General features: G+C 45.0%; 1 protein-coding gene across 3 annotated transcripts; it reads left to right on the top strand.

Annotated features, from left to right (window-relative positions):
* The first annotated feature begins 34 nt into the window (after window positions 1-34).
* lrrk2 (leucine-rich repeat kinase 2) lies at window positions 35-27,952 on the top strand. Of its 3 annotated transcripts, none has more exons than XM_046393331.1 (52): window positions 42-832; window positions 1,611-1,696; window positions 2,011-2,120; window positions 3,605-3,693; window positions 4,350-4,484; window positions 4,706-4,840; window positions 6,359-6,490; window positions 6,725-6,844; window positions 7,030-7,190; window positions 7,279-7,358; window positions 7,900-8,006; window positions 8,567-8,696; window positions 8,870-8,994; window positions 9,539-9,666; window positions 10,618-10,762; window positions 11,110-11,249; window positions 11,355-11,483; window positions 11,914-12,084; window positions 12,570-12,831; window positions 13,004-13,189; window positions 13,668-13,783; window positions 13,932-14,004; window positions 14,256-14,452; window positions 14,546-14,796; window positions 15,444-15,592; window positions 15,806-15,899; window positions 16,009-16,195; window positions 16,344-16,525; window positions 16,644-16,867; window positions 17,443-17,570; window positions 17,979-18,197; window positions 18,286-18,487; window positions 18,812-18,900; window positions 19,335-19,522; window positions 19,606-19,760; window positions 19,841-19,987; window positions 20,356-20,547; window positions 20,651-20,797; window positions 20,995-21,107; window positions 21,197-21,387; window positions 21,771-21,931; window positions 22,018-22,188; window positions 22,604-22,704; window positions 22,834-23,046; window positions 23,706-23,899; window positions 24,543-24,615; window positions 24,776-24,966; window positions 25,112-25,264; window positions 25,461-25,687; window positions 26,332-26,400; window positions 26,507-26,647; window positions 27,356-27,952. In XM_046393331.1, exons 1-51 carry the CDS (start codon window positions 697-699, stop codon window positions 26,629-26,631), a joined length of 7,629 nt encoding a protein of 2,542 aa, XP_046249287.1. In that variant the 5' UTR covers window positions 42-696; the 3' UTR covers window positions 26,632-26,647; window positions 27,356-27,952. The 3 variants fall into 3 exon arrangements, with proteins under 3 accessions (XP_046249288.1, XP_046249287.1, XP_046249286.1); XM_046393330.1 differs by having other exon boundaries at window positions 1,969-2,120; XM_046393332.1 differs by lacking the exons at window positions 24,543-24,615; window positions 24,776-24,966; window positions 25,112-25,264; ... (2 more) ...; window positions 26,507-26,647; window positions 27,356-27,952 and having other exon boundaries at window positions 35-832; window positions 1,969-2,120; window positions 23,641-23,776.
* Window positions 27,953-27,954: the final 2 nt, after the last annotated feature.

The following is a 27,954-nucleotide window of genomic DNA, read 5'->3' as shown; positions in this document are numbered from 1 at the left end:
GCAGATATCAACATTAGGGATTTTTTGAATGAAATACGGCGCAAATCAGTGCCAGCTCTATGTCGCGGTTTCTAAATCTGTATATGAGCGGCTGGCACTGGACACTGAGTGCGGGGCGGCCTGACTGCCGTCAGTCGCAGCCTTTTTAAAACTATTGGGCGATAATCCAGAGAGAAACTTTACCAACAGTCCGACTGAAACGCCGTCTGTATGTACTGCGCATGACCGCCGTTTCCCCAAGTGTTACTGCGCAGTGTCTTTCTTCCCCCCAGTTTCCTATTTGACAAACGGGAAGTTTCTCTGGCCGGGGTCACATGATGCGACTGTAAAGAAGGAGGAACACGCCTGCCTGACCGAGAGGGGCTTTTCCCAACAGAAACATCAAAAAGTCTCCAACTCCACAAAGAGGAACATGCTTCGCTAACCCGAGGAAAGTTAGCCGAGGAGGGTGATGTCAGCGCCGGAACCGAAACTCCGCGACAGCGCCAGCTTCCCCAGTCGTGACAGCCACTTTAGCTAATGTGATGTGATGAGTGGATACAGTGGCGCATCACTCGCTTTCCCCCCCTCTGCTACTGTAGCAGCGCTGCAGCAGCGTGGCCGTCCGAAGCGCGTCTGTCGGTGGTTTGATTTGTCTGTACTGACTGACCTAAATGCACGTCAACTCGTCAGCTGGTAAGCAGCATTTCAAAGACAATGGTTAACAAGGAGGAACTGGAGGAAAGGCTGAAGAAACTCCTGGTGAGGCTTAGCACCCCGCAAGAGGATCGACAGCTGTGCACACTGATCCAAATCATCCAGGATCTGCTTTTCCTGGCGCACACCGACGCTGGTAGGAATCAACAGGCGCGACTCACCTTGGCCATGTTGTTTGATTTATGAGCAGTGGTTGGTGAATGTCTGAGACCCCTTATTTAACTTACAGCAATAAGAATCAAGACGAATCAAAAACCTATTTTAAACAGCAGCATTAGTTTTACAAGCCAGATGTGACTGCTTATATATAAACAAGTGCCCTGGTGTTATAGTACTATTTGTCATCATTGGATTATTATTTGTTTGGTGTTGACATTTGAGCATCATCTTATTGTTGCAGCTGGTGGAGCTTATACTTTAAGGTACAAAGGTGTAACGTTGCATAATGTCTTATTGAACTGATCAAGTATTTGGAGGTAAGATCTAAATTACCCGGGAGTAAACAGTAACTGGAGCTCTAAGATGAATGTGAAGACAATTGGAATGGAAATACCCAAAAGTTAAATACAAGTACCACAAAACCACTTTATTTAATGCACTTTGCAACTGTGTCACTACCACTGTGAGGGTGACCTGGTTTTACTCATTTATTTGAGCTGAGGTTTGACCTGCCAGTTTGGGTTCCTTATCCATGGAAGAGCAGTTTAAGTTTGTGTGAATACATCTTCTGTCACTGCCTTTAAATGAACTTATTCTGAAACGAAAAGCTCAGCTGAACAAAAGACACCGTGACTCTGGACTCGTCTCCGAGCCTTGTTATCTGCACTTCAAAATATAAAAGAATGTGAAAAGATGGTATCCCTTCCTTCGACGCTAACTTGTCACGTCATGCTGTCTCTTATCTCCTGCTGCAGCCGCCGAACTGTTTGAAGGGAAAGATGTCCACGTCCCCCTCATGCTGGCGCTGTCGTCCTACGTCAGCAGCCGAGGAGTCCAGCAGGTAATTGCCTGATAGTTAACTGATCTCTGTACTTTCTTTTTGCATCAGCAGTGTGTTATTCTTTCACAGACAGAGAACAAAGTGCATGTGCTGGTTCAAACATGACTTATTTTAATGAAAAGAGCCCTGGCATCGGTTTGACACGCCTGATCTAGCAGGTTTATGGCGTCTCGTAACTTCTTTGTACCAAAGTTTATCAGAGGTGAGATTGCTGCACGGCACAAAATGAAAGTCTGTGGGACTCGTGAAAACACACAATTTTCTTGCCAAAGCATCTGCAGCCTGACTGTGATGGTGTAATCTACCTGCGACAGGTGGGTTGGTCATTGCTGTGTCGCCTGATTGAAGTATGTCCCAACACGCTGGACCAGCTGACCAGACCGCTGCAGAAAGCCAAGGACTGGGAGGTACTGGGAGTGCACCAGTAAGTAAAGACAGATCTGTTCGGTGCTGTGATGTGGTTGTGATGCATCACTATTGTTGATTGTACAAGCGTGAATTCAGACTTTCTCGTCATTAACACCCTGATGGCTCGTGTCACATGACAACATCACGTCAGTGTAGTTGATCGGATTACGTGGCGTTCATGTGCAATGTCGCTGTCGTTAAAGCGACGTGGCTTGAGGGTTGCTAAGGTCAGCCTGTCGGCTGGTTGGTCCAGCACTTCGGTTCAGTCTGAAATATGGGTGGCCATGAAGCTTGTACAGACATTTATGATCCAGAGGAGATGAATCCTAAGCCTGACTTCAGTGATCAGTCAGGGGGACTTTTCATCAGGTGCCACCAGCAGGTTAGAATTTCTCCAGTGAAGAATTTCAATATGCCCTCGATTCATTTTGTACAGCTACTCATGGTTCCCAGATGATGTCTTCTGGTGGCTTTGGTGATCCTCTGGTTTGTCCTCAATGAAGCGTCTCAACAGACGGGCTCGCTCTCAGTACTTCATACTTTCCAGCCCCACCATCTGGGTCAAAATATGAATTTGTCGATCTTGACTTTAGTTCATGTCCAAATGCCCGCAAAGCTAATTCCAATCAGTCTCAGCTGGACTTTGTGTTTCAGTTCATGTTGAACACTTGAACACAGCACACATGCTAAACATCAGCATGCTAGCATTGTTATTGTGTGAGCATGTTAGCATTTAGCTCAGAGCAGCTCAGAGTGTCTCTGCACAGCCTCTCAGAGCTGCTCGCCTCTTCTCAAACGAGAACCACATGCTGATGTACCAGGCTTTTCCAAAAAGAAGTGAAAATAGTGACAGAAGTGAGCAGTTTTGAGCCCTGACATTTCATATTTCGCTTTCATTAATCACATGCTGGTAATGTCGGTTGCTTCTTGTCGACGCTGAGTTTCATGGATTGAAGATTTTTTAAAATGTGAGTGAGCGCCAATAATATTCATATGTGAGCAAATTTTAGCCACTTTAGCTTTTCTAAATACATTTTTTTGCCTCTTGGATGTTTCAGACATCACTTTAAATTTTCATTTCCTGTACATTGTAAGTGACAGGCTCTGGTCGTATTATAGCGTCACATAATGCCAGTTTTACTCATTTTTGTGACCCTTTTCAGTTCTGTTGTATTTTTGTCTTTGCTTTTCACTTTGTGTCACACTGGGCTCTTTGATTCTTTTGATTTAAGACAAGGCTCTCCTCAGACAACGAGGCTGTTTCTAATGTTGGTGTTAGTGCTTACATGAGTGTGCTTAGGCAGTAAGGTGTTGTAGAAAAATATTTTTTGACCTAATGACAAAAAAGTCAAGATTAAGTTTTAAACTATTTTAACATAGTCAGTATAACAAGCAAATTTCCTCAGCTTTGAAACTTTGACTTTGAACTGACTGTCTTAAATCTTTTGTCCACAGCTCTGGTTGAATTTTTTTTTTGGCCTTTACTGATGTGTTTTCCAGGCAGATCCTGAAGGTCCTGTCCCAGTACAGAACCGACTGCAAAGTGACCATGGTTGGACTGAGAGCCCTGGCTCTGCTGCTCAGATCAGGTACTGGACTACACAGGAGATGCGCTGCAACACATCAGGGCACCAATCCTGCTGCATATGACACCTGCATAAGCCAGTTTAAACCCCTTTTCTGTGGCTTCCAGCTAAAACCCAACCAGCTCCAGACTGTGGTTCTACAGCCGATCATCTGGGACCGAATTTGTGTCAGCTGCGTGTTTGTCCTTTCAGATATCTGCTTTATTTTGGTTCCATTCAACATGTTCACTTTCAGCTGTGTGAGTCGTCACTGCTGAAAACCCAGCCTTTCTTGATTTCACTGCTCCATTTTAAAAGCCTTTAAATAACAAAATAAGAAAATTTAAATGTGTTTATCGGCAGATTGGTGGAGCTTTGTTACTGGATATTCTGCCATAATACCACAGGGAGGAAGAGTGTAAGCAGAAACAAACAAGGAGCTGCAGACGTACCATCTGCAAACAGTCGGCCCTGTTTTAATGAAGATGAATCAAACCGAGTCAAAGTTCCCGGTTCTTTAGCAATAAGAATTTCCCCAAACTGCTTCGACGCTTGAATGTGACATTAAAATTACACGTTTGTTGAATGAACACATGGTTATTTGCAAAGGTCAGAGATTAACCTCATCAGGAAGTTGTGCGTTTATTTATGCTTGATTTATTTTTTTTGTGCTGATGTAGATGTGATTCCCCTGCTGGTGCTGGAGGAGGAAGAGGATGTGTTTGGCCTGGTGGTGCAGGCGATGAAGATGTTTCCTGTGAGTGAAGAGGTGCAGCTCCAAGGCTGCAGAGCTCTGCAGTTCCTCCTGGAGAGAGGTGAGCAGACTCTGACCTCCTATACGCCAACCTCCTGTATGCTAACTCTGTGATGTTAGCATGCATCTATTGAAGGTTAACATTCCCACATTTAGCCTTTAGCATTTAGCATGTTAGCTTGCCAGTGTTTGTACCTGTATGTTAGATGTAGCTTTGCATTAACGTTCCTCTATATGCTTGTGTGGGGCAGCAGAACATTTGTCTTGTGTCTGTGTCTCCAGTAAGTGACGACCACCTCGTGGAGCTGGTGGAGAACGAGGACCACGTTGTGGTTCTGGCGGCTGTGCAGAGGTTCCCGGACAGCCCCGAGCTGCTCCTGCAGGCCATGAAGGTGTTGCTCCCGCTTGCTCGTCCTGGTGAGACCTCATTACCCCCCCGCCAGGAATGTTTATGAGCTCCTAGAGTGAAATAAAATAAAATAAAATGGCAAATATGTAAGCGCTCTTTAAACTAAATACCATACATTGACAGCTTGATCTCCCAGCGTAGTGTGGAGGTGAGCTGGTGAGGATAAACGGTAAAGTAAAAATCTTTACTGATGTGTTAAACCACATGTTGCTCATGAAGGAAGCACATAAACCATCAGCCCCTTTTCTTTCTTTATTTTCCGTGTTCTGTTTCCAGCCTCATCACCATGATGTCACCGTGATGCTTATGCAACAGTCCCGATGTAATTCAGATTAGTCCACAAACCGCAGCTGTGTTGTGACTCGGAGTCTTCCAGCATTTCCATGAAAATTTATTCTTAATTTTTAGGAACAGCAAATGCAATTAGCAGAATGCAGGGAGGTCCTTTGATGAAGAAAAAAAATCATCAAAGAAGAAATGATGATGATGGAAAAAAAAAAAACGCGTTTTGTTTGTCTTAAAACCGCGTTACACAACAGATATCATGTTGTTCATCTTCTCTGGAAAAACACATTCTAAATATAGCAGACGATATCTTAATTTTATTCTATTAAAAGCTGGATGCCCTGAATGTCTAAATGTACTCATAAGTGAGACATTGTTCTACGTTGAAATTCTAATTAGGATTGGATTATTTCTGCATTAAAAGTGGAGCAGGATGTGGCAAAGTTTCAGTCATGGACATTTTTTCCACATTTTTCCATCCTTGTTTTTCACAGATGTGTGATTTATCACGGCGATCCAGGCAGTTTGGAGATGCTGCTCGTTTTGACTTCCTGCTTTCCTTTTCTTGCATATTACTGCTCTGATTTTCCCAATCACTTTGTTTTTTGGTTTACTTGTTTAGTAGAGTTTTAATTGCGGATCAGCGCCAACCGCACACAAGCCATCCACTCTGTTCTTCTCAAAAGGCATACAAACAAAACATAATGTTATACTGGAGTGTTCTGAAAAAGAAAGATGAAAAGGGAACGAAGCACAGCACTTACAACATGGTAGTTACTGCATACACGCTTTCAGGCCCAGTTTCCCAATCCAGGCATTTGTCCACAGTTATTATCCACTGAAGTCCAGATTATTTTTAACTCACCGAGATTTCAGTGGTTTCTGTCATTTCTGAGATGATGAGAGAAGTTCTTCAAATTGAGCACAAATGTCCACTTGGACTCTTTAAGATGAACTGATTTAGATTTTGGTGGTCAAATGCTGTGATCTAACAACAGTCTAACAACTCAAGAATTCACGCGCTAATTGGGACAAAATTTCGCGCAAATCTTTAACGGAATAAATGAATGAAGTGACCACATTTTGTATCAAAAAGATCAAAGGTCAGCTTCACTTTGTGTTTTCTGCAGTGTGACTTGACTATGTTTTGATTGTGGACTAAAATCGTCAAACCCAGCCAAAACCGTGAACGTTGTCATTTAAAGAGCAGCGATAGAATTTGATGAGCTTGTCTCCTCCAGGCAGTAACGTGGAGATGTTGATGTCGGGAGGCGCTCGGTGCTACAGCGTGGTTATCGCCGCCATGGACGCCTTCCCCGAGGTGGAGGAGTTGCAGGAGACGGCCTGCCGCCTGTTCAGGAGGTTTACATCAGGTCAGACCCAGCAGTATAAAGTCATGAACTTTATAACATTCATTCTCTCATTTTGAATGAGAGCTGAATGAGGGATGAAGTCAGTAAATCCTCACTATCAGCAGCAGCAGTGTTTGGATTTAGATTGGATTTGGATATTCCTCCTGATAGGCTTCTGTGTTTGCCAAATGACTGATGAAGGTTGAGGAGGTCTGTAGTTTAATTTTAGGGAGCGCTTGATTTGTGTCCTCACAGAGAGCTACTACAGCATCCTGGTAATGAACGGCGTCCAGAGGGTCGCAGTGAGAGCCTGCCAGACTTTCCCCGACAACGCCACGCTGCAAGCCGCCGCCCTCTCCTGTCTGGCTGACCTCAGTGAGGACACAGATAATCTCTAACACATTTACTTATATCAACCCACGAAACACTTGACTTTGTATCCTGAAGCTTTAGCTCAGTTCAGCTAAACTAATTAGCTTTTTTCCTCTTGAATATAATCCGTTGCATGGATCGGGTCTTGTGCTGCACAATAATTACGCCACGCCATCTCTCTCTTACAGCTGCAACCATCGTGCAGAACAAAGCGGTGTCCGAGCAGGGTCTGGAGGAAGGAGAGGAGGAGGAGAACAGGGGCAGGGAGGAGGTGGAGGACATGGGCCTGGGCTGGATGGAGGCCTGCTGCATGGCGCTGGATCTCCACGCTGCCGAGCCAGCCGTTCAGGTCAGTGCGACTTGTGTTGACCCTCGAGCTACAGCGAATGTGTAAAATCGTTTTAATAACCAAAGTCTGTAACTTCCTGCTACCTCAGGAAGCTGCAAGCTGGGCCATTCACAATCTGTTACTGCACGGAGCTGGAATGAACCATTCAGTAGACGAGCAGGATGAGAGGTACCCGCACACACACACACACACACACACACACACACACACACACACACACACTTCTTCTACAGATGTGTTATCAGCTCTGTAAGCAGTTGGTGAATGGCTAAGCAGCCAAAGAAAACCCAAACAAATTACACAGATAAAGAGACAGAGAGATAGATGACTGAATGAATCTCCGGGGGGGGAAATTAGGTTGTCACAGCGGCTCAGTACATTCACATGCCAGTGCGAGAGTAAGATAAAAAATAACTAGATAACTAGAAATAGGATAAAGTACAGAGGTTTAGTTTGTTTCAGTGCTCACAGATGTGTTGTTGAGGCTGAAGGCGAACAGCAGGAATGAGTTCCTGTGTCCTTCCTTTAAGCAGCGCCGTTGGATGAGCCCATTGTTGAAGCTGCTCGTGTGCTTGTGCAGAGTGTTATGGAGGGGGTGACAGGTGTTGTCCTCAATTGCCAGCATTCTGATTTCAATGGTAGCGCGCTGTAAAAATGTGTGGTGAAAAGCTTTAGTGACATGTGCTGGCTGTTGTCCGCTTGTTTCCAGGACTCCTGTTCACAGACAGCTCATGGCGGCCATGTTGCTCCACTCCGCCTCTCCCAGCGTGTTTGAAGCTGCTACCAGCGCCATCGCCACACTCATCACACACAACAGTGAGTCCCCAGCAGTACGCACTAAAGTAGCTGTAATCTATATGCATATATATGTATACACACACACATACATCTATATTTTTTTAATAACAATGTGAAATCAATGTGATGATGTGTCACTCGTTGCGATGAACCTACAGAGAATCAACCTCTGAATCTGCAGGTCCTTCTCGACCTTGCAGGTATTTAGAGGTTTTGTGTTTTTCGTCACTTTAGCTTCAACATGCGGTGAGTCGATCGTAAGAGAATTAATTGCCAACTATTTTATTAAATCATTTTTTTCAACGTCTGCTGATTCCAGCTTCTTAAATCCAAGGATTTGCTGCTTTTCTTTGTCATCCGTGACAGTAAAGAGTCTTTGGGTTTTAGACTGTTGGCTGGACCAAGTAAGCAAACTTGGAGGCTCTGGGAAATCGTGACGAGCATTTCAAAGTAATAAATATTATCATGGTCAAAGCTGAAACGCAGTATGGACGTCATCATTGATACTGAGTGTCAGAAAGTAAATTCAAAGTGAGTGAAATGGCTTCATCTCTGCACGTCTGCTCTGCTGTTTGCAGGTAAAATGTGCTCTGTGCTGCTGTCCAGTGGCCTCCACGTCAACCTGGTGGAGATGATGAAGAGACATTCATGCTCAGCTGAAGTTTCCATCAGCGCCTGCAAGCTGCTCAGCCTGCTCTTCCAGGGGAGGTGGGCACAAACAGTTTCTATAACCGGCAAAAAGGGAGTCAGCATGGGAAAACAGCGAGGCTTTTGTTTTCTGACTTATCCAAATGTCGAGTAATGAACATCTACGGGCAATATTTTATCAAAATGTTCAAAAACAGTCACACTCATTTGATTTTGTGTCTCTGTGCCTGTAGGACAGCCAGTCTAGATGAGCTGAACATGGCCATGAGTCAGATCCTCAACGCCATGAAGATCCATAACTTCCAGCCAGAGGTTCAGCTGGAGGCTCTGCAAGCCAGCCTGGTCTTCCTCTGCCCAGGTACGCTCAGTTTATTTCCCTGTGCCATTGTGCCAACACGTCGATACTCCGTCTGAGGAACCCACAAAAAAAAGATATTTTTCTCGGGATTTTAAGGAGACCAAAACAGACCTAAAGAGAGTAAAAAGTAGCCTCAGATTCATCAGGTTGGCAAAGGTTCATATGAATGCTCATACTGCTCCTCAGTAACCTGTGACTGCAATATGCACTCATTTCTGTGTTCTTTAGCCTTTTGTGGAAACTTGTATTAATGCAACCGCTAATTCTGCCTACTTTCCAGGTACAGAGTGTAGTATTGTGTGAATACAAATAAGTTTGCGTGAAGCAAAACTATGGATGGCTGAGTTTGTTTACAGCAGAATGCAAAGCTGCATGAGTGGGGAAGCTTGTTTTTATTTCTGTCAAAATTAGGTTATGTTGTACTTTTCCTCTTCGCTCAGCAGTGCTGCACTTGTAACACTCCTAATTAGATTAATGGTTGATAACAGAGCGGTTGTGTCTCCGTTTACTTGGTGTATGTGTGTATGTGTGTGTGAATTCCCAGACAGGAGTTTAAGGGAGCACGGCAGCTCGGTGGCAGACCCTGACTTGGCCGACGTGCCGCTGAAGGTCCTGAAAAACCAGTGTGTGGTGGAAGGAGCTCACACCCTCTACCTGGAGGTTCTCAACAGGGTATGACCCCAACCCCATCCAACACCTTTGGGATGAACTGGAACGGAGATTGTGAGCCAGGCCTTTTGGTCCAACATCAGTGTGTGACCTCACAAATGCTCTACTGCATGAATGGGCACAAATTCCCACAGAAACACTCCAACAGGTTGTGGAAAGCCTTCACAGAAGAGTGGAAGCTGTTAGAGCTGCAAAGCTGTCTGTGTGCTCAGAGTGCAATGTTATTAAAGTCCCTGTTGGTGTAATAGCCAGCTGTCCCAATACTTTTGTCTATATAGTGTATTAAAATGACAGCAAGTCTTTGTGTTGTTTTCTTGGAAAGGCAAAGCGAGGTGTTTAAAGGGTAATTAAAGATGAAAGCGGATGAGAGATTTTTATTATTACAACTGAAATATTATCCATTTTGTCTCGTCCCACCAAATCCTTTCTCAGTCTCTTTCCATCTCATCAATAAATCTCCAGTCAGTTATGTGCTTTAGGTGGGGTAGAACAGTAAAGTTTGCTTTCACAAAGTTGTACAAACTAATAGTTTACATAAACTCGGTTGGGTACACCAAGCAAATACTAATGAAGTATGGATTACATTGATAAGGCTGTGTAATTAGGTCTGCTTGATTCTGGCAGAAATCAGTGATAATTTGGGTCAATTTGAGATCCATGATTATTGTTGTTTCTACAGTAGCCCAGAGGGGACAAGCCAAAGTTTTAGAGAAATAAATATAAATGAACATAACCTGATATAAAGGAAATGGGTGTGCTGGATTTCTAACAAAGAGGATTATATTAATTATCTTGTTTTCGTAATTGTTGGAAGCCAAAATTCTAATTGAAACAAAAAAAATAGATTAATGGCCCAGCCCTACATTTAATAACACTCAGTGCTCTGTCATTGTTATGCTTAAATGGTATTTGTGTATAATGTTGATATTCGGTGCTGTTTGCGTCTGTGTGCAGTTCATCAGCAGCCCCTCCATACAGAGGTGTGGTCTGAAGGTGCTGTCTGCTCTGGCTGACTGCTCTGGTGCTGTGGACCTGCTCTGCCAGCAGGGGGCGATAGACACGGTGCTACATACACTACAGATGTTCCCACAGGAACGAGGTACAGTATGACTATTGTACAGTGAAGAAGGAAGAATCTGTTAAACCTCATCATGACACTGATTTATGAAATGTGTCTCACACAGAATTCACAACAGGACGGCAGAATGACTAATTATTCCCTGAGACAATAGTAGCATGCATGTCCGCCTCTTGAGGTTCAATCCATAAAGGCAGGTTCAGAAGTGGAAAGTTCAAAGTTCAAAAAGAAAAGTTTCTTTAAAGTGCACACAAACTTAAATACTCAGTCGTTGGCAAGTGGAATTCGGAAAATCCCCCCATCTGAACACTTTTACTGTTGTGTTTTCGGAGTTAAAATGCCTTCTCTTACTTCCCAACTTCTTCCAGAGATACACTACTGGGGTCTTACCCTGCTCAGCTACCTCGTCTCCAAGAAGAAGCTGTCGAGGATGATCGTGCCTGTTCTGGCTTCCGTTGTGGTCGCCTCCCTCATCCACTACAGACAGGACTGTGAGATGCTCCTGAAGGTGACCCGACTGACCGACTGTGTTACCATCTGGTTTGTGGCATGCTGTGTGGATTACTCATTGTACTTTAAACTGTTGCTGTGTCTCCGGTTGTGTGTCCCGCAGTGTTTCCAGGTGGCTTTGAGGATGCTGGACGCCTGTTCAGGAGCCGCTGCTGTACTGCAGAGAGAAGACTTTGACAGGCAGATCTTCCACCAACTCCGAGAGGAGACTCCTGACCACAGCAACAACCCAGTGAGTTAGACAACTTCCTCCTCTTTATTTTCATTTTATCCTGTTTGTCTCTCTCTCTCTTCTCATCACAGACTGTATTCAGAGGTCAACCTGCAACCTTGAAACAAATGAAACAAAAACCTCTGCTGACTTTTGATGAGAAGTTGTATCTTGTTTCTGTTTTCCAAAGATGCAGGGCAGCATTTCCTCAGATTCCTGAGGACCTTGCAGTTTGCCCTGCTGTCATGTTGAAACACAGGCCATACTGTACACACACAGGAACATAAAGTACTAAAGGACCGGGCAGGACATACCAGACATGCTTGAATACCGTTTAGATTAAGGACTGACGAAAACAAGTTCTTAGAGAATGTCTTGCTAGATAGACTGTGGACCCGCACCATAATTCAATGAACACATTTGTCTCGTTTCCTTCTCCGTCGGCTGTCAGCTGCGTAAGTCGGCCTGCCTCGCTCTGTCCAAGATGTGGTGCGACTCAGAGCTACACTACAGCATGCTGGAAAAGGCCTGCGGGGACGGAGACACGACATTGGCCGAGTGTCTGATCGAGATGGGCGCCGACATCAACCGGAAGACCAAAACAGAGTCTCTTATCTACCAGGTCGGTGGTCGCTAAGCTGCACAGACCACCATTACATATAAAATCCAGCAGTTCATGTCAGTTGGTTATGTTTAACTTGTTGCCACTGTTATCAAGTTATTGATTCCTTGCAAATATTAGCGTGATAACACGCTAAAGAAAGAGGGTAAACATTATTCCTGTGAAAGATGTTAGCATAGTCGTGTTAGCATGCTAACATTAGCATTTAGCATACTGCTTCACAGCGCATGACTACAGACACTTTTGGAAGAAATGCTGATTACATACTGCACAACATACTTTTAATTTTTTTGTCATTTATTAGGTATAAACAGGCACAAACTAATTAAGTGTAAAGCATTAATCATTTCCTGGTTCCCGATTTAGGAATTTGCACTGTTCCTCTCTTTCATTTGATGGGAAATTGAATACTAAATGAAATAATGGTGCTGCTGATGACACAAAGTCAGATGAGTCGGTCATGGCCTCAATGCTGTCTTTGTCAGGTGTGCGAGAGAGGAGGACCCCTCGAACTGGTGGAGCTCCTGCTCAGCCGAGGAGCCCACGAGCAGCAGCTCCGCAGGGCTCTGGCTGTGAGCGTGAAGCGGGGCGACGGACCCACAGTCATCCTGCTGCTGGGCCGTCTAGGTCTGGACCTCAACAACAGCGCCCTCTGCCTTGGGGGGTTCAGGCTGGGCCGCCTGGACGCCGCCTGGCTCTGCCCCCTGCTGGCTGAAAGAGGCAGAACACACAGTCTGCGCTACAACAGTGAGGAAGAGTTGATGATTTTCTTACTCTGTAGACTAGATTAATTTTCTTTTCTATTTTCAAGCAACATGTTACAAAACATTTTCTAGACTCTACAGTTAGACTAAATGAGCAAATAGACTGAATGATGCAGACGAGTCCTACTGTCTGCGTCCCGTGTTCTGTCTTTAAGGTAAAGGAACGAGTTTGGCGAGGTACATTCAGTCTTTCCAGAGGTCCAAGTGTATCAATGGTCCTCCTCGATCTCTCGACCCCTGTCTGACCTCTGGCTACATGTCTGAAGAGAGTGACGACTCCAACTTCAGCTTTGTCTCCGTGGACGACTGCTTGTTTTTCAATGAAGACATTGAGAGTGACGGTAAAGTTCCTGAGATGTTGACTGAATCACGGCATTGCTGTTCAGACAAACAGTTTAACTGTCTTTAATGATTACGCGTTCTGTTGCGCACCGAAGAAGTTGCATCGATTAGTTATAGATGTTTTCGACTTGTGATTAGTCTGGGTTAATTTTTTCCAAGGGGATTGATGTTCACTTGGTGTGTGGCTGTTTGCTTCATATGCATGTTAAGTCTCTTGAGTGGCTTGTGCGGGTTTCCTATGTGTCAGCAACAGGAAGGACTTGAAGTTTATATATCTGCCTCACGCGATACATGACACTGAGAGTCTTTAAATGCATTTGCACTCGGACAAGAAAATATGATTTTATACATCAGTGAGATTTAAGAGGTTCAAACTAAAGTGCAGCTCAGTCTGAGAGCGACAACAAAGCGCGCTGTGAACTGGTTTCTTCGCCTTCTGATGATGATGTCTTCACCTCTTGTTGTGTCATTTTGCAGGCAGTGATTCGCTGTCAGGTGTTCTGTCTCCAAAGCCTCATAATAAATCCGCAGAAGAGTTGAGGGGGGGGTCTTTCAAGGTGAAGCAGGAGCGTTGCAGACATGCCAGCTCAGAGGTAAAACGTCTTCATTAACATGGAGGATTTTCGCTTTGTCTGCGTTAAGACTAAAATCAGATTGTTGTGCAGTTTAATGTTGATCATTTCCTTGGTCGAGCCGTACGCCTGATCGATCGCTGTGGATTCGTCTGTGTTTCTTTTCCAGAGTGGACAGACCGAGAGTGAACACAGCGAGCTTGGACTGAGGAGATGTGGAAGGAGCGGCTCGAACCAGAAAGGTCTCTCTATCAGATTCAGTCCAGCTTCACTCTCATTCTGTGTTTGACCTACAAATGTTGACAGCTGTGTCAACTAACTTTGCTAACTTTTAATACAAGTTTAATAAGGAATTTCCTAAGAAATTAGCCCAAATGTTTCCAGGCTTCTGAACACGTTGCTGTTTTTTGCCTCTTGTTCTACACGTCATCTTGCCAGTCTTAAAGCTCTTGACCCACAACAGATCTCAGCTAATGACTCGTCACCTCCTCAGTGTTCGGACCTGGTGAGAACTCTGCTGCTCTGCCCAAAGAGAGGGAGAGGATCCGCCTGCTCGACCTGTCGGGAAACGAGTTGGACTCTCTGTCCTGTCTGATGGACGATGTGTTCGTCCAGCAGCAGCTTGGACATCTCCTCCGCCTGGACCTGAGCCACAACACTCTGCAGGAGTTCCCCTCAGCTCTGTGCCAGGTGATGCGTCTGATATGTGCTCAGTCGCCAACCGACAATGAAAGGAAACGTACGCTGAAGGTTTTCTGTTTGTTTGTTTTCGTTTCGGCACAGAGTCTGAAGAGTCTGACTCGACTCGACCTGCAGGACAACCAGCTCCGGTTGCTGCCCGTGGAGCTGCTGTCTCTGCTCTCGCTGAGCACGCTCAACATCTCCCGCAACTGCGTGGGTCCCCTTCTGACCCTTGACCCCGCTGTCACCTGCCCGTCACTGCGGCAGCTCAATCTGTCTTTCAACAAAGTCAGCGCGTTCCCTGACGAACTGGGCCGCGCCGTGGGTCAGCTGGAGGAGCTGCTTATGGAGGGGTGAGCTGCTGGTCTGAAGTGTTCTCGCACTGTTCTCTGAGTTCTTCTTTCTGGCAGTGAGGACGTGAACGTTCCCACATTAACTTTCGTTGATTTGATTTGTTGGTTGCTATTAACAGAACAGAACAGCACAGTAGAATTTTCTTTGGGCTTTTGTATTTCAGAAAGAAGAAACTGTAGAAATTTATGAAACTGTGAAATTTGATTTGTAACAACTGAATACCAGAAAGCCAACTGATTATGGGGACTTTTCAGAACTGTACACTGACTTCTGTTTTGTATGAGGGTCAGGAAAACATAGCTTAATTTCACTCACTTAATTTCATTATCTTTATTCAGGTTTCTCTTTTTTAAAGCAGATTACTGCAGTGCTGTACTCAGCAGAGGGATTACTAGAAAGCAGTCAAAGAGCACACACCTGCACTGGTGCTGCACATTCCTCCTTGGTAGTTTAATGTAGAAATTGTTGGTTTGGCTGTTCATCATCATCTAGTTTACCTCCACACAGTCCTACTCGTCATTTTAACATGCTGGACTAATTTTTCGTTCGTCATGTCAAATCAGGCTCCTTAGGAAAAACATGACCTTTAATCCATATGTCTAACTGCAGAATGGTGGCAGCTTACTTTTCTTCTTTCTCTTTTCAGTAACAGTATAACTGAGCTGTGTGTGCCTCTGTGTCTGCCGGAGATAAAGCTGCTTGATGTGAGCAAGAACAGCGTGGAGAAAATTTCTCCAGACTTGCTGACCGGCTGTCCCAAATTGGAAACTTTCAGTGTCTCCATGAACAAAATCTGTGAGTACTGCAGCATCCGCTGGTTGTTACATTCAGAATGTGCAGATAAAAGGCATGGTGCCTTCTTCGCCTGCCTGTCGACTGTACATGAAGATGGATGACATGAAAGCTCCCTCACGATTAAAGTGAAGCCAGAACATCCGAGTTGTGTAAATTTGAATGTACTTCATGAACGGCAGTTCACAGATTGCTTTTCTGACTGTTTTTCTCCAGGCTTCCTGTCACAGCTCCCATGCAGGATCACAACACTGAAACTAGCAAACAACAATTTCACTGAAGTTTCTCAGGCCATACTTCATCTCCCAAAGTAAGTCAGATACTCGGATAGGTTTTCACATTAATACTGACATATTTCTCATGTGTTCAGTGTTCTGGAAGAGTATCGCTGGTTTACTCTCACACGTTTGTCTGTCCAGCTTGCGGTCGGTGGACATGAGAACCAACAAGATTGCTGCTCTGCCTGGACCAGGTTGCTGGGAGTCCAGCAACCTGAGAGAGCTGATGTTCAGTCAGAACTGTATTAAAGATCTGGATCTGAGTGGGCCGATCTACAAATGGGCCAGACTGGAGAAACTCCACCTGAGCGACAACAACCTTACTGAGGTAAAGAGCAGTTCCAGCAAAGGTTACACGAGCTATCATGACCCCTAATTTCAGCGCTAAGCGGCATCAGTCTCATGCATGCTGTGAAAGTACAGCATGTTTGCAGCAAATATTTACCTTTGATGATGGTTGTCTCGTCTCTGTTCAGATCCCTCCACAGATCGGCCTGCTGGAAGGTCTGACCTCCCTGGACGTGAGTCGTAACGCCAACCTGCGCTCCTTCCCCGATGAGATGGGGAAACTGGGCCGACTGTGGGACCTGCCACTGGACGGCCTTCAACTCCAGCTGGACCTCAAACTCATTGGCAGCAAGACCAAAGACATTGTCAGGTCCGAGGCTTGTTTCTTATTGAGATATAAATGTTAAACATGTGCTATTTTCAGTAGGATCACTTCAAGTAAATCTCATTGCCAACAAGCCATACTTTTCCTCCACCCTCTCTCTCAGGTTCCTACAGCAGCGGCTGAAGAAGGCGGTGCCGTACTACCGGATGAAGCTCATCGTGGTGGGGAACGCGGGTAGCGGGAAGACCAGCCTGATCCAGCAGCTGATGAAGGTGAAGCGCTCCCACTTGAACTCGAAGCGGCCCGGAGTTGGCATCGACGTCCAGGACTGGACCATTAGGGACCGGGACAGGAAGAAAGTGATGCTGAACATCTGGGACTTCTCAGGTCGACTAACATATGAAGATAAAATATAACAAAGCGGCCCGCATGCTTTGTTGACATTGTTTTAGAGATTTTTTTTTTTTACATACGATTACAAAAGAAATCGAATAGCATTGTTGTTACCATTGTCTTTAATTTATCACGCAACATGTCACCCAATTTACATGCTTAACAAATTACAAAAGAATACAAAAACAATCTGTATAGATAGATTTAATGCAATATAAATCTATCTATACATACATGTACATATATAGTAATTAATAAAAATGAATTGGGCTTTATTTTACATTTGAATCTGTGTTAAACAGTAATAAATAGTTTTAATATAATTATATTGAAGGTGAATTTTTATTCGCCCTGGAGGCCACAGCGCCCTTAGCATTTGCCTATATTGCCTAATGGACCAGCCGGCTCTGGTTCCAAGTACAAATACGTAGTTATTGTAGTTAATGTAGTTAATGCAGTTGTTCTTAAAGGGATAAAAATAAAGCAAGATGATTACTGAGTACATAACTCTTTGATGCATGATGAGACAAATACATCATATAACAAGTCACTGCTTCTTTACCCCACAGGTGGGGAGGAGTTCAGTGGCTCTCACCCTCACTTCCTGACTTCCAGAGCTCTCTACCTGGTGGTGTACAACCTCAGCAAAGGAGCCAGCCAGGTGGACGCCCTAAAACCCTGGCTCTTCAACATCAAAGTGGGTCATAAACCAGCTGTTGACATCAGTGGGGTGTCGAATACCCAGATGTCTTTATTAGAACTTTAGCAGTTTACCAAATCCCACGAATAAATGAGTTAAGGGTTCAACATAGCAAGTTTTGTCGCTAAAATGTAATTATTTCTTAAGCCATGTGTTAGGATATACTGGACTCTTTATAAAAGGTTATAAAAATTCTTTGTACCATATAAACGTTCTGTGTAGTTCTAAAGGTTCAGTGTGTGGGATTTTGTAGCATGTAGTGGTGAGGCTGCAGATTTCCACCAACACCCCCTGACTCAATCCCACTTTCCAATATAAATAAAGCACATCCATTGATTTTTATTTTTATTTTTATTTTTTTGATTCCATCTTTTGGAAAAAATCTTGCACTTCTCTTTACTTCAGGCCGTTGCTCCGCTGTCCCCAGTCATCCTGGTGGGAACCCACACAGATGTGAGTGAGGAGCAGCAGCTTCAGGCCTGCCTGACCAAGATCAAAGAGGAGCTGTTGAGCCACCAGGGCTTCCCTGCCATCAGGGACTACCACATGGTCTCCGTCTGCGAGGACTCGGACGCCATGGCCAAACTCCGCAAGGCCATCGCCAGGGAAGTCACCAGCTTCAAGGTGAAAGGACACAAAGAGCTGATCAAACCTTTCCTTTCTTCCTTCTCTCCTATATCCTCTCCCTCTTGTCTCCTCCTCCCTTTGACAGATCCAGGGCCAGCCTGTGGTGGGCCAGCTGGTTCCAGACAGCTACGTGGAGCTGGAGCGGCGGGTTCTGCAGGAGAGAGCCAGAGTCTCCACGGAGTTCCCCGTCCTCAGGCACCAGGAGCTGCTGCAGCTCGTCCAGGAGAGTCAGCTGCAGCTGGAGGAAGCGGAGCTGCCCCACGCCATCCACTTCCTCAGTGAAGCTGGTGAGGAACCTGCTACGTTCAACATTTTGGAAAGGAATTAATGATCCTTATGTTCATTTAATTGAGCACAGTGTCCTGATTCATCAGCGCCCCTCAGCTCTCCTCAGCATCAGCACGTACTGTACCATCATGACAGTCACCTCACTGTAGTGTGCAGTGGTGCAGACGGAGAACAGGATGATGTGTGATTATCTTGCTGTCAGATTTCTCACATGGTTGTTGTGTGAATGAAATAGCTGTTCCACACACCCTGAAAAATCCTGATTAATGTTTTAAACAACATATCTGCCTGACTCTTCATTTTCCCCTCCTCTGTCACTGAAGGGGTTTTACTGCACTTTGATGATCCTGCACTTCAGCTCCAAGAGCTCTACTTCATCGACCCGCAGTGGCTGTGCCACATCATCTCTCAGGTATCTTTAGTTCCTGCATGTTTCTTCATTTCCCTCCCTCCGTCACTGTGTTTTATCAGTCCTTTTTTCCTTATCAGCTGATAAGGTTCGTGGAAACTCGAACCACATTAAACCAGATTGTGAGTGACATATCTCGCCACAGATTTGGCTCTTTCAGACATCAGCTCATTCCATCTCTTTCCACTTTGCTATAGAGGACTGGTCAGTTTTTAATGTTTGGAAGGAAGCCACATCCTTTTTCCTTGAAAGACTGAACTGAATGATCAAAATCATTTTGTCTAGTTACTGAATTATTTTGTTAGTTGAGTTTTTATGCAGAAATCCTTCACATTATTCACTGAATAGCTAATCTTAAAGTCAGAGATGCAGTCAGCCATGTCACAAAGAGGAAATGCCTCCAGTATGGCAGCAGCTGTTGTCTTCTCTCTGTGCAGAAACTGACCTTAAAGAGCTGTGGCTTCTGGGAGCCACCTAAAGGAGTTGTTCAGCGCTCCATGGTGGAAAAGTTTCTGTTTGAGACCAAATGTTTTCCCAAGAGCCACCTGACTCAGTTCTTCAAACTGCTGGAGAAGTTTCAGATCGCTCTACCCTTTGGCGAGGACCAGCTCCTGGTACCCAGCAGGTATGTTTACATTTGCAGCTGCAGATGTGGCTGTGTTCTTAGATTGAATTAACGTCTCTAGCTGCTCATCTCTTCCTTTCCAGCTTGTCCAAACACAGGCCGGTGATAGAGCTGCCTCACTGCGAGAACTCAGAGATGATTGTGCGTTTGTACGAGATGCCGTACTTCCCCATGGATTTCTGGTCTCGCCAGATCAGCCGCCTCCTGGAGTTTTCTTCTTATTTGCTTTGTGGGAGAGGTAACGTAGAGTAGGCTCAGTCACTGTTCCATCTGGCGGCAATTCATTTCTCTTACTTTATCTTACTTTGTGTTGTTCAGAAAAAGTGGTGCGACCGAACCGGATCTACTGGCGGAGAGGCGTGTACCTGAGCTGGTCTCCAGATGCGTACTGTTTGGTGGAGGCTGCTTCAGTGGAGGACAACCCATCCAGTTTCGTCAAGATAACTGTGCCCTCTTCACAAAAAGGTGCTGCTGTTTAAAAAAAAAAAAGAAAAAAATAAATCATCCAGTCGCCCCCTGGTGTCTGGCTGCGGTACACCTCATAAACTCCTCCCCCTTCATGTTAGCAGATGGGACAACGTTGGCCAAACTTAAAACTCAAAGTACATGTCAAATCAATTTTTCCCAAAGTTGGTTTCTGTGATTTTAGGAAGTTCAACAACACACTGATGGTTGTTGAAGTGTTGATAAGCTTGCTGCACTGCTGGAATTGAAACCAACCGTTACGCTGTATGTAATGAAGGAACAAGGAAAGACTGCTTAGGACGTTGTTAGTGGAGATCATGTCAGTGATGATGACCACCGTGGTTAACAGCTGCCTCACCTCCCTCCAGGCCGGGTGGTGCTGGGTCAGGTGGTGGATCACATCGACTCCCTGCTGGAGGAATGGTTTCCCGGCCTGCTGAACACCGACATGCATGGCAGTGGTGAGGCTCTGCTGAAGAAGTGGGCTCTCTACAGCTTTGAGGACGGGCAGGCGTGGAGCAAGATCCTGCTCGAGGACCTCTTTACCCTTTTTGACAGTGGTACGTGGATCACGTAGTGACACAACACCTGTTTTGTCAGTGTGAAGTCAAGAATGTTCTTTTTTTTAACCTCTGTTATGTCTGATTACATTATCGATCACAGATTTTCTGCTGGTGAACCCGGAGGATTCCCGCTGCACTCTTCCCATCTCTCACATAGCTCCTGACGTGGTGCTGAGCGACCAGCCTGCAGGAACAATCCTGGACAGTGAAGAGCTGCATGTAGACATGTCTAAAGAGAACCAACTGGGTATGCCTCACTCATTTCTGCACATGATTCCTTCTCTGTTTTAAATTGTCGAAAATGTACAAGACAAGAAATTCCATTGTTTCCTCTATTTCTGTCAGCACTTGTCTCAATCAAAGAACCTAACGCTTTCTTTCTTATTATAATTCCCTTAACAGTGTTAATTGAAACACAAAATTACATGTTAATTTTGTTTCCAGGAAACGGCGGCTTCGGGACCGTCTATCGAGGTGTCTACAAAAATGAAGAAGTAGCCGTAAAAATATTCAACAAGCATGCATCTGAGCTTTACGTCTACAGACTCCTCAGACAGGTAACACTGACTGTTTGAAACAAGAAACAACCTAACCTGTGGTTTGCTGCCTCCATCTTTGCTTCTTTTCATTGTGCGTGTGTCTCCAGGAGTTGGTGGTGTTGGGTCGCCTCCGTCACCCCAGCCTGGTGGGTCTCCTGGCAGCCGGCTCAGCTCCTCAGGCCCTGGTGATGGAGCTGGCTCCGCGAGGCTCGCTGGACTCCCTGTTTGAACACGAGAATGGCAGCCTTAACCGAAAGCTGCAGCACAGAATCGCCCTGCAGGTGGCCGATGGACTCAGGTAGAGCATCAGGGATGGTAGTGCTGCATTCGCTGGCTTGTTTATCCTGACCGACTTCATTTTACTTTTCAGTTAATGGAGTCATTTAAAGGGGTTAGTTGGTCCTTTCCTGCACACAAGTGTGGTCCAAATTACAATATGATACAGTGTCATTTTGATGTGAGTTCAGATCCGTTTCACATACACAATATGGACAAAAGTATTGGAACACCTGACCATTACACCCACCGGGACTTTAAGGATATCGCTTGTGTGATAGTTACGTGATCGTTCACCAAAATTAGCATTAGGATTAAGACACATTTAACACCTAACAGATCTTCACAAACACATTCTGACTTTCACAGATGAGATGTGAAAATTCATTTTGTCTGTGTCATCAGGTACCTCCACTCAGCCATGATCATCTATCGGGATCTAAAGCCCCATAACGTCCTTCTCTTCAACCTGAAGACCGACTCTGAGATCATCGCTAAGATTACAGACTACGGCATCGCTCAGTACTGCTGCAGCATGGGAGTGAGGAGCTCCGAGGGCACGCCAGGTTACACGCCGCCACAAACCTCACACGTGCTTTCCATCTTTAAGGTCATGGATGGCTTTTGGGATTGATTACTGTGTATGTGGCAGGTTTCCGAGCACCAGAGGTTGCCCGAGGTAACGTGATCTATAACCAGCAGGCCGACGTGTTTTCATTCGGACTGCTGCTCTACGACCTGCTGACATGTGGCGAACGCATCTTTGACGGCATGAAGTTCCCCAGCGAGTTTGACGAGGTCGCAGTGCAGGGAAAACTGCCAGGTAATAAAAAAGATTGAATGTGTAACCCAAACTGAACTGGTGCTGATTTTATGTAGTCACATTTTTAAACAAATGTTGTTATTCCTTAGATGTGATGATGCATGTGAACACGTCATCGCATTTAACAAATCAAAAAATTTAATTCGTGAATTCACGATGACCATTTTCATGTTAAACAGCTTACTAGATATTTAAATCTAATGCAAAATACACATTCTTCTTTATGTTGAATTTGTATCTGCCCTTTTGTATTTACTGGATCTGTAATGATATTTTCCGGTTTTATTTAATGGTCTTATTCAGAGTTTTGAATGCCGGCGATACAATCTCTTGCCTTCTGTCCTTTTTCAGGTGTTTTTTCACAGAAAGGTAAAGTCGGGCGCTCTGACTGCCATGTTCCTTGTCTTGTACACAGATCCAGTAAAACACTACGGCTGCTCACCTTGGCCGGGTTTGCAGGCTCTGATGAGGGACTGTTTGAAGGAAATCCCTCAGGGTCGACCCACGTCTGCTCAGGTCAGGACCAGAGGACTGTGAAACTGTGCTCAGAGGGTGCTGGTACTGTGTTGTGCTGTTAAAAAAAGCAGCGAAAACACATAGTGGCTTCAACTGTAGTGTGTTTCGTGTCTCCTGTGCCGTGTGCAGGTCTTTGACAGGCTGAATTCGGGGGAGATGTTATGTCTGATGAGGGAGCTGGTGGTTCCTCGGGTGTTCAATGCGGAGTGTTTTACGGTGAGCGCTGCTGACAGCGATGGCCGCCCGAGCAGCCACAGAGCCTGGCTGGGTGGAGGCAGCAGCGCTCAGAAACGAGGCTCCATCACAGCCGTGGACCTGGACACCAGCAAAGTCACTACACAGGTACCAAGAGCACTGTTCACCCCAGAGCCGAATCTTTTCTTTCTCCTTCTTCTTTGCTTTAGTTTTGTCTGACTTCTTGACTTGACTTCTTTAATGCTTGATTCACCTTCTCTGGTGTTCACAGTTCACCTCTTAGCATAGCATCAGTCCGGACTGCAGACTTTCGGAGTCTCATTTTATTACGTTTGGCCCTCCAAGTATGAGGAAGTATCAGATGCCTTGTGGTTTGGTTGACCTTTTCAGGATTAGGATGTGACTCTGTCTCGGTGTTGTTATGACTGAAGTAATGTCCATTTATTCTGTGATCTCAGCAGCTGCTTAAATGTGCAGACCATGTATGACGTTCTCCCCCAACCACCTACTTCAATTTTATAATATCCTGTCCCGTCCAACCTACCACTGAAGGTTTACTGGTCTCACTGTTGTGTCATCGTGGGAAGGTGTTGAGTGTTTGTTTGCCAGTTTGATCACTGATTCTAAAGATGTGTGGTCGTGGTCTTGGTATCAGTTACTTCCTTTACTCAGACACACACAACATTTTGTCCCCGCAGTCCCACCAGTCTGCTCAGCTGCGTGATTGTGTTTTTATTGCAGCCTGTTTGCCTCGTATAGAAACAAACACGCCTCATTCTTCATGTTCCACTCCACGACTCCCGCAGGAGATCGACACCAGTCCCGTCTTGTGTCTTGTGACTGTTCGAATCCCGAGCGACGCCTGTGATTGGCTGGTGGCAGGCACCCAGTCGGGCTCCCTGGTGGTCATCAGCACTCAGGACACGTTGACTTGGCACCACCTGCAGAGTGTCAAAGACGCCGTCACCTCGCTGTACTTCCATGTGCATCCTCGTCACACGTGAGTGTCTGTAAAACCTGACGTCCTGCTGATATACTTATGCTATGCTGTATATCATATTTCTACATTCATACAGACCAATGGGAAGTATAATCACTGTGATATTTTTAGTTTCATTGCTCTTGTATAGAAATTGTAAATCAAAGCGTCCTATACGGATCGTGAATCGTGAACGTTTCAGGAATCTGGCCAGTGATTTGGATCCTGTCACAATTCAGCCGTCAGTATCACAAGTTGTCAACTGCACTGAATTTGGTCTTGAGCTCTTCAAACAGGACACCATATAACTGCTGTTGTTCCGTCATGTTTGCTGGAGAAAATGTCAGGCTACTGTTTGTGACTCATCACCAGACCTCTTCGGAGAATACTAAAGCTGTCCACAGAGTTTAGGTTATGGCTGTTAATGGCTTCTCGGAAAATGAAAACAACAATCTGTTGCATTTTTATGCACACTAATGATTCACTTGGTTAGTAATGCTGTTGGTTAGAAGTTGAGGAAATTCCATCACATTGTCACTACTGTAAGGACAGTTTACTTTCACTTAGATCTGCATATGACACATATGACAGTTTTGTTGAAAGCAAGATCATTATGCTGATTTTGCAACCTTTTAGTTTTTAGTCATTTTTCAATTCATTTCAGCCAAAGAAAGAATTACTTGCTGGTTGGGACAGCTGATGGAACCCTCACGGTTTACGAGGACTCTGTGCTCAAGGTAAAAATTAGAGATGACTCTCTTTTTGTTGTTTAAATGCTGATATGTTCACATTTTGCTCCCACATTACTCCCACCTCCTCCCATGCTGTAAATGTCTCCCGATTCTGTGACCGGCAGCAGTTTGTACCTTCATTTTCCTCTTGCTCTCGTCCTCCCAGCGGGAGAACGGGCAGCCGGTCAAAACTCTCGCCGTGGGACACGTCAACACGCCTGTCATGTGCTTGGGCCAGTCGTCGCATTCGCTCGACAGCAGCTGTGTGTGGGCCGGCTGCGGGACCAGGATCCTCTCCTTCACGGCCGACTACGACGTCTGCAGGGCCATTGACACGAGACCAAACTTCATCCTGCAGTGAGTCACTGTCACAGAGGCAGCTTTTTGGTTTTCCAGATCGCCTCAAAGTGTTGATGTGTTGAGCTTCGTGGGAGTGAAAAATGACTCATCAAAACCATTTCCATTGTGTGTGTGTGTGTGTGTGTGTGCGCGCGTCTCTCAGGCAGCAGCGGTCAGTGGGTGCTGAAGCGAGTGTCTTTCGAATGGCTGTGGATAAATACGTCTACCTGAGCAAATCCGGGACATCAACCGTGGAGGTCTGGGATAAGAGGAGTGAGAAGATGGTGGACTGCGTCGACTGTGCTCAGATCATCAGGTCATCATACTTGTTGTTTACTTTGCACTCAGCTGCTCTGACCTGTGCACTGACCAGTATCTGACATGTTTTGTTTGTGCTTTGTTGATTTTATAGTAAAAACAAGTGGCACTGTGGTGCGGTGGTTAGCAACAGGGATGGGAAAGTGTTGTGTTTGAGTTCATTATCTGTATGTGGATGACTCCTCTCCCTGCAGGCACAGCTCTGGCTGCAGAGGCAGGCGGGGCTGCGAGGTGGAGCAGCCCTCTGAGGCGACTCCATCCTGGGCCACAGTGAAGGCTCTGCTGGTGCAGAGCGCTGCAACTCTCTGGATTGGCACTAGAGGGGGCCACCTGCTGCTGTTGGAGCTCTTTAAACACCAGACACTGCAGGTCGTCGGCCCCCACTGCAGTTCCATCCGCTGCATCAGCTCCGCACTCATAGGTGGGTGCTTAATTTTTACTCATTTGTCGAATCATTTATTTATTTTGTTGGATTTTCATGTCATGCCAGCGTTGGCAGCACACATGCAAGTCATGATGACATGTTGTCACTTTGCCTGCGAGACCACAAACCTCAGTCTTACAGTTCACCGCATGCATCCTGTATGCACTAAATGATCTCATTGGATTTTGCAGCACCATGTTGAATTTCAAATTGGCATATTAATGATGTAAAATGATTTTATAACAGCTCCCCCTTCATGGAGAACACACTGACACCTTTATAATGTATTCATACAAAGAGAAGTCATACAATCCTATGAATTATCATAAAGGTTTGAATTATCATAAATAATCTTGATAACTTGATAATTTCAAACTCCACTGGGTTCATAAAGAAGCAGCAGAAGGAAGGAAGCTGAGCCAGTAAAATAATACTACAGCTGGCTGATGTCTGTCCTGTTGCACATTGATTGGTTGTTGGTGAAAATTATGTGTGAAACAACCCAGTGTGCTGCTCACAGTTTGCCTGCATATTGAATCATTTTGATTCTTTCCCTGTTCTTTCTTGTCATTATTTTCTTGCTTAAATTCTGCACATGCACCATCCTTGATAGTAGTAACAGATATTTTCTTCACGAATAGAAACACTAAACTGGAAGAATGTGGTGCTGGTTTTGGGTCGAAGACTCCCACAAGACAAGAATCAGTTTGGTGAGTCTGATGGTCCTTTGTTTGTCCCACACATTATGAAAACAGTTTCCTCGCTGTTTGAGTTTCTCTGCACTGGTGTGAAGTGTGAGTTTGTCTCTGCATTCAGACGAGGAGTCGGTGCTGATGGTGTGGAACAGCACGCTGCCGATGGAGGTCAAAGACCTGAAGAGACACTGCGACAAAAGAGAGCAGATTGCAGCCAAAATGAGAGAGCAGCTCCATCGTGACTAAGCCAACACGTTTGCATGTATGTATTTTATTCTCTCTGACAACCTGTTTTGGTTCAGATATTCCTACATGGTGATGTCATTTGGAGCCAGAGTCTTTGCAGTAGTGATCAGGAGGTGGAGCCACGGTATCGTGCTCAGGAGCCAATCAGGAGCAGCTGTCAGCTGTCAATCATGATGTTTCATCAAGTAACAAATTTAAAACCAAACTTACCAGAAAAATGAGCTCTTGAACAAGAACTACCTAAAGTCACAGAAATCATATTTGGGAAAAATTTATTTGATGCGTACTTTGGGTTTTTAATTTGGCGGATTTGGCCATCTGCTGGCATGGAGGGAGACGGGTTTATGAGCTGTACTGCGACGTGTCCAGCCACCAGGGGACCCTCCAGTTGTTTTGACTTCACTTTAGGGCAGCTCTCATGTCATACATCTTTATATACAGCCAGTGGTCCGCACACCTATTATGGTGCAATGCATTTTTCTGTCAGTCATAATTTATTAATTTGATCTAATTTGGTTCATAATTGGTTTCATAATTTGGTTATAATTTTCATAACCAAACCACACCCATACAGATCAACATCCAGAAGTATCTGCAGTATTACCATGGCAATGATTTCCACCACATCGCCGGCCCTGACCTGCAGCAGCAGCAGCAGTAGTGGTTAGCCGTCGTGCTGGTGCCAGTAGTAACAATATGATTTTGTTCTTATTATTTCCTACAGAATATTCATCTAAAAGGGATCAACTCTCCAGTGGGTCGGTGTGTCAGCAGGACACATCGAAGGTTTTACCTCATTTTCTGAAAGCCATACGTACTTTCCAGCCTTCGTTCAATCCTGAACGACCAAGAGAGGACGCACATCACGACGAATCGATCCAAATTCAAGAAAGTTCAAGAAATCAAATCTTTTCCTCTCTTGAGTCAAGATGCACACCTATTGATTGATATGAATGATTTTCAGGTTTTACCAGATGAAGACAATCTTTGTCATGTGTGAGGAGAAGCATTTTTCTAAAAGGGACGCAGATGGTGTGATTCGTCAGGGCTGAGAGCCGTGCGGATGTTCACGCAGTCCTCCTGCTCCTAATCAATAGAGATGTTTTCTGTTAGTAAGATTAAAAAGATAAACAAACTGGAAAGAAAGCCAAAGGAAAAAAAGCCTCTAAAATATATATTTGATTATTTATTCTCATGTCTCTGTGAGCTCATTCACTCCACATCAGTAAACTGAACATGTGACTTCCTGAATGCTGCCTGCTTGTACACAGTTTTTATGTTGTTTCCTAAAGTCACTGTGAGTAAATAGTATTTTATGTACTG

Source organism: Scatophagus argus, chromosome 7 (genome assembly GCF_020382885.2).
Source record: "Scatophagus argus isolate fScaArg1 chromosome 7, fScaArg1.pri, whole genome shotgun sequence".
Lineage (NCBI taxonomy): Eukaryota > Metazoa > Chordata > Actinopteri > Scatophagidae > Scatophagus > Scatophagus argus.
The sequence above is the reverse complement of the archived record's forward strand: the minus strand, read 5'-3'. Positions and strand labels throughout refer to the sequence as shown.

Bases quoted from the DNA above. Each gene is read 5' to 3' on its own strand.
- lrrk2 (XM_046393330.1), top strand. From the start codon at position 697: ATGGTTAACAAGGAGGAACTGGAGGAAAGGCTGAAGAAACTCCTGGTG. The intron at 21,932-22,017 runs GTTACACGCCGC...TGTATGTGGCAG, and splicing joins GAGCTCCGAGGGCACGCCAG to GTTTCCGAGCACCAGAGGTT. The intron at 22,705-22,833 runs GTCAGGACCAGA...TGCCGTGTGCAG, and splicing joins GTCGACCCACGTCTGCTCAG to GTCTTTGACAGGCTGAATTC.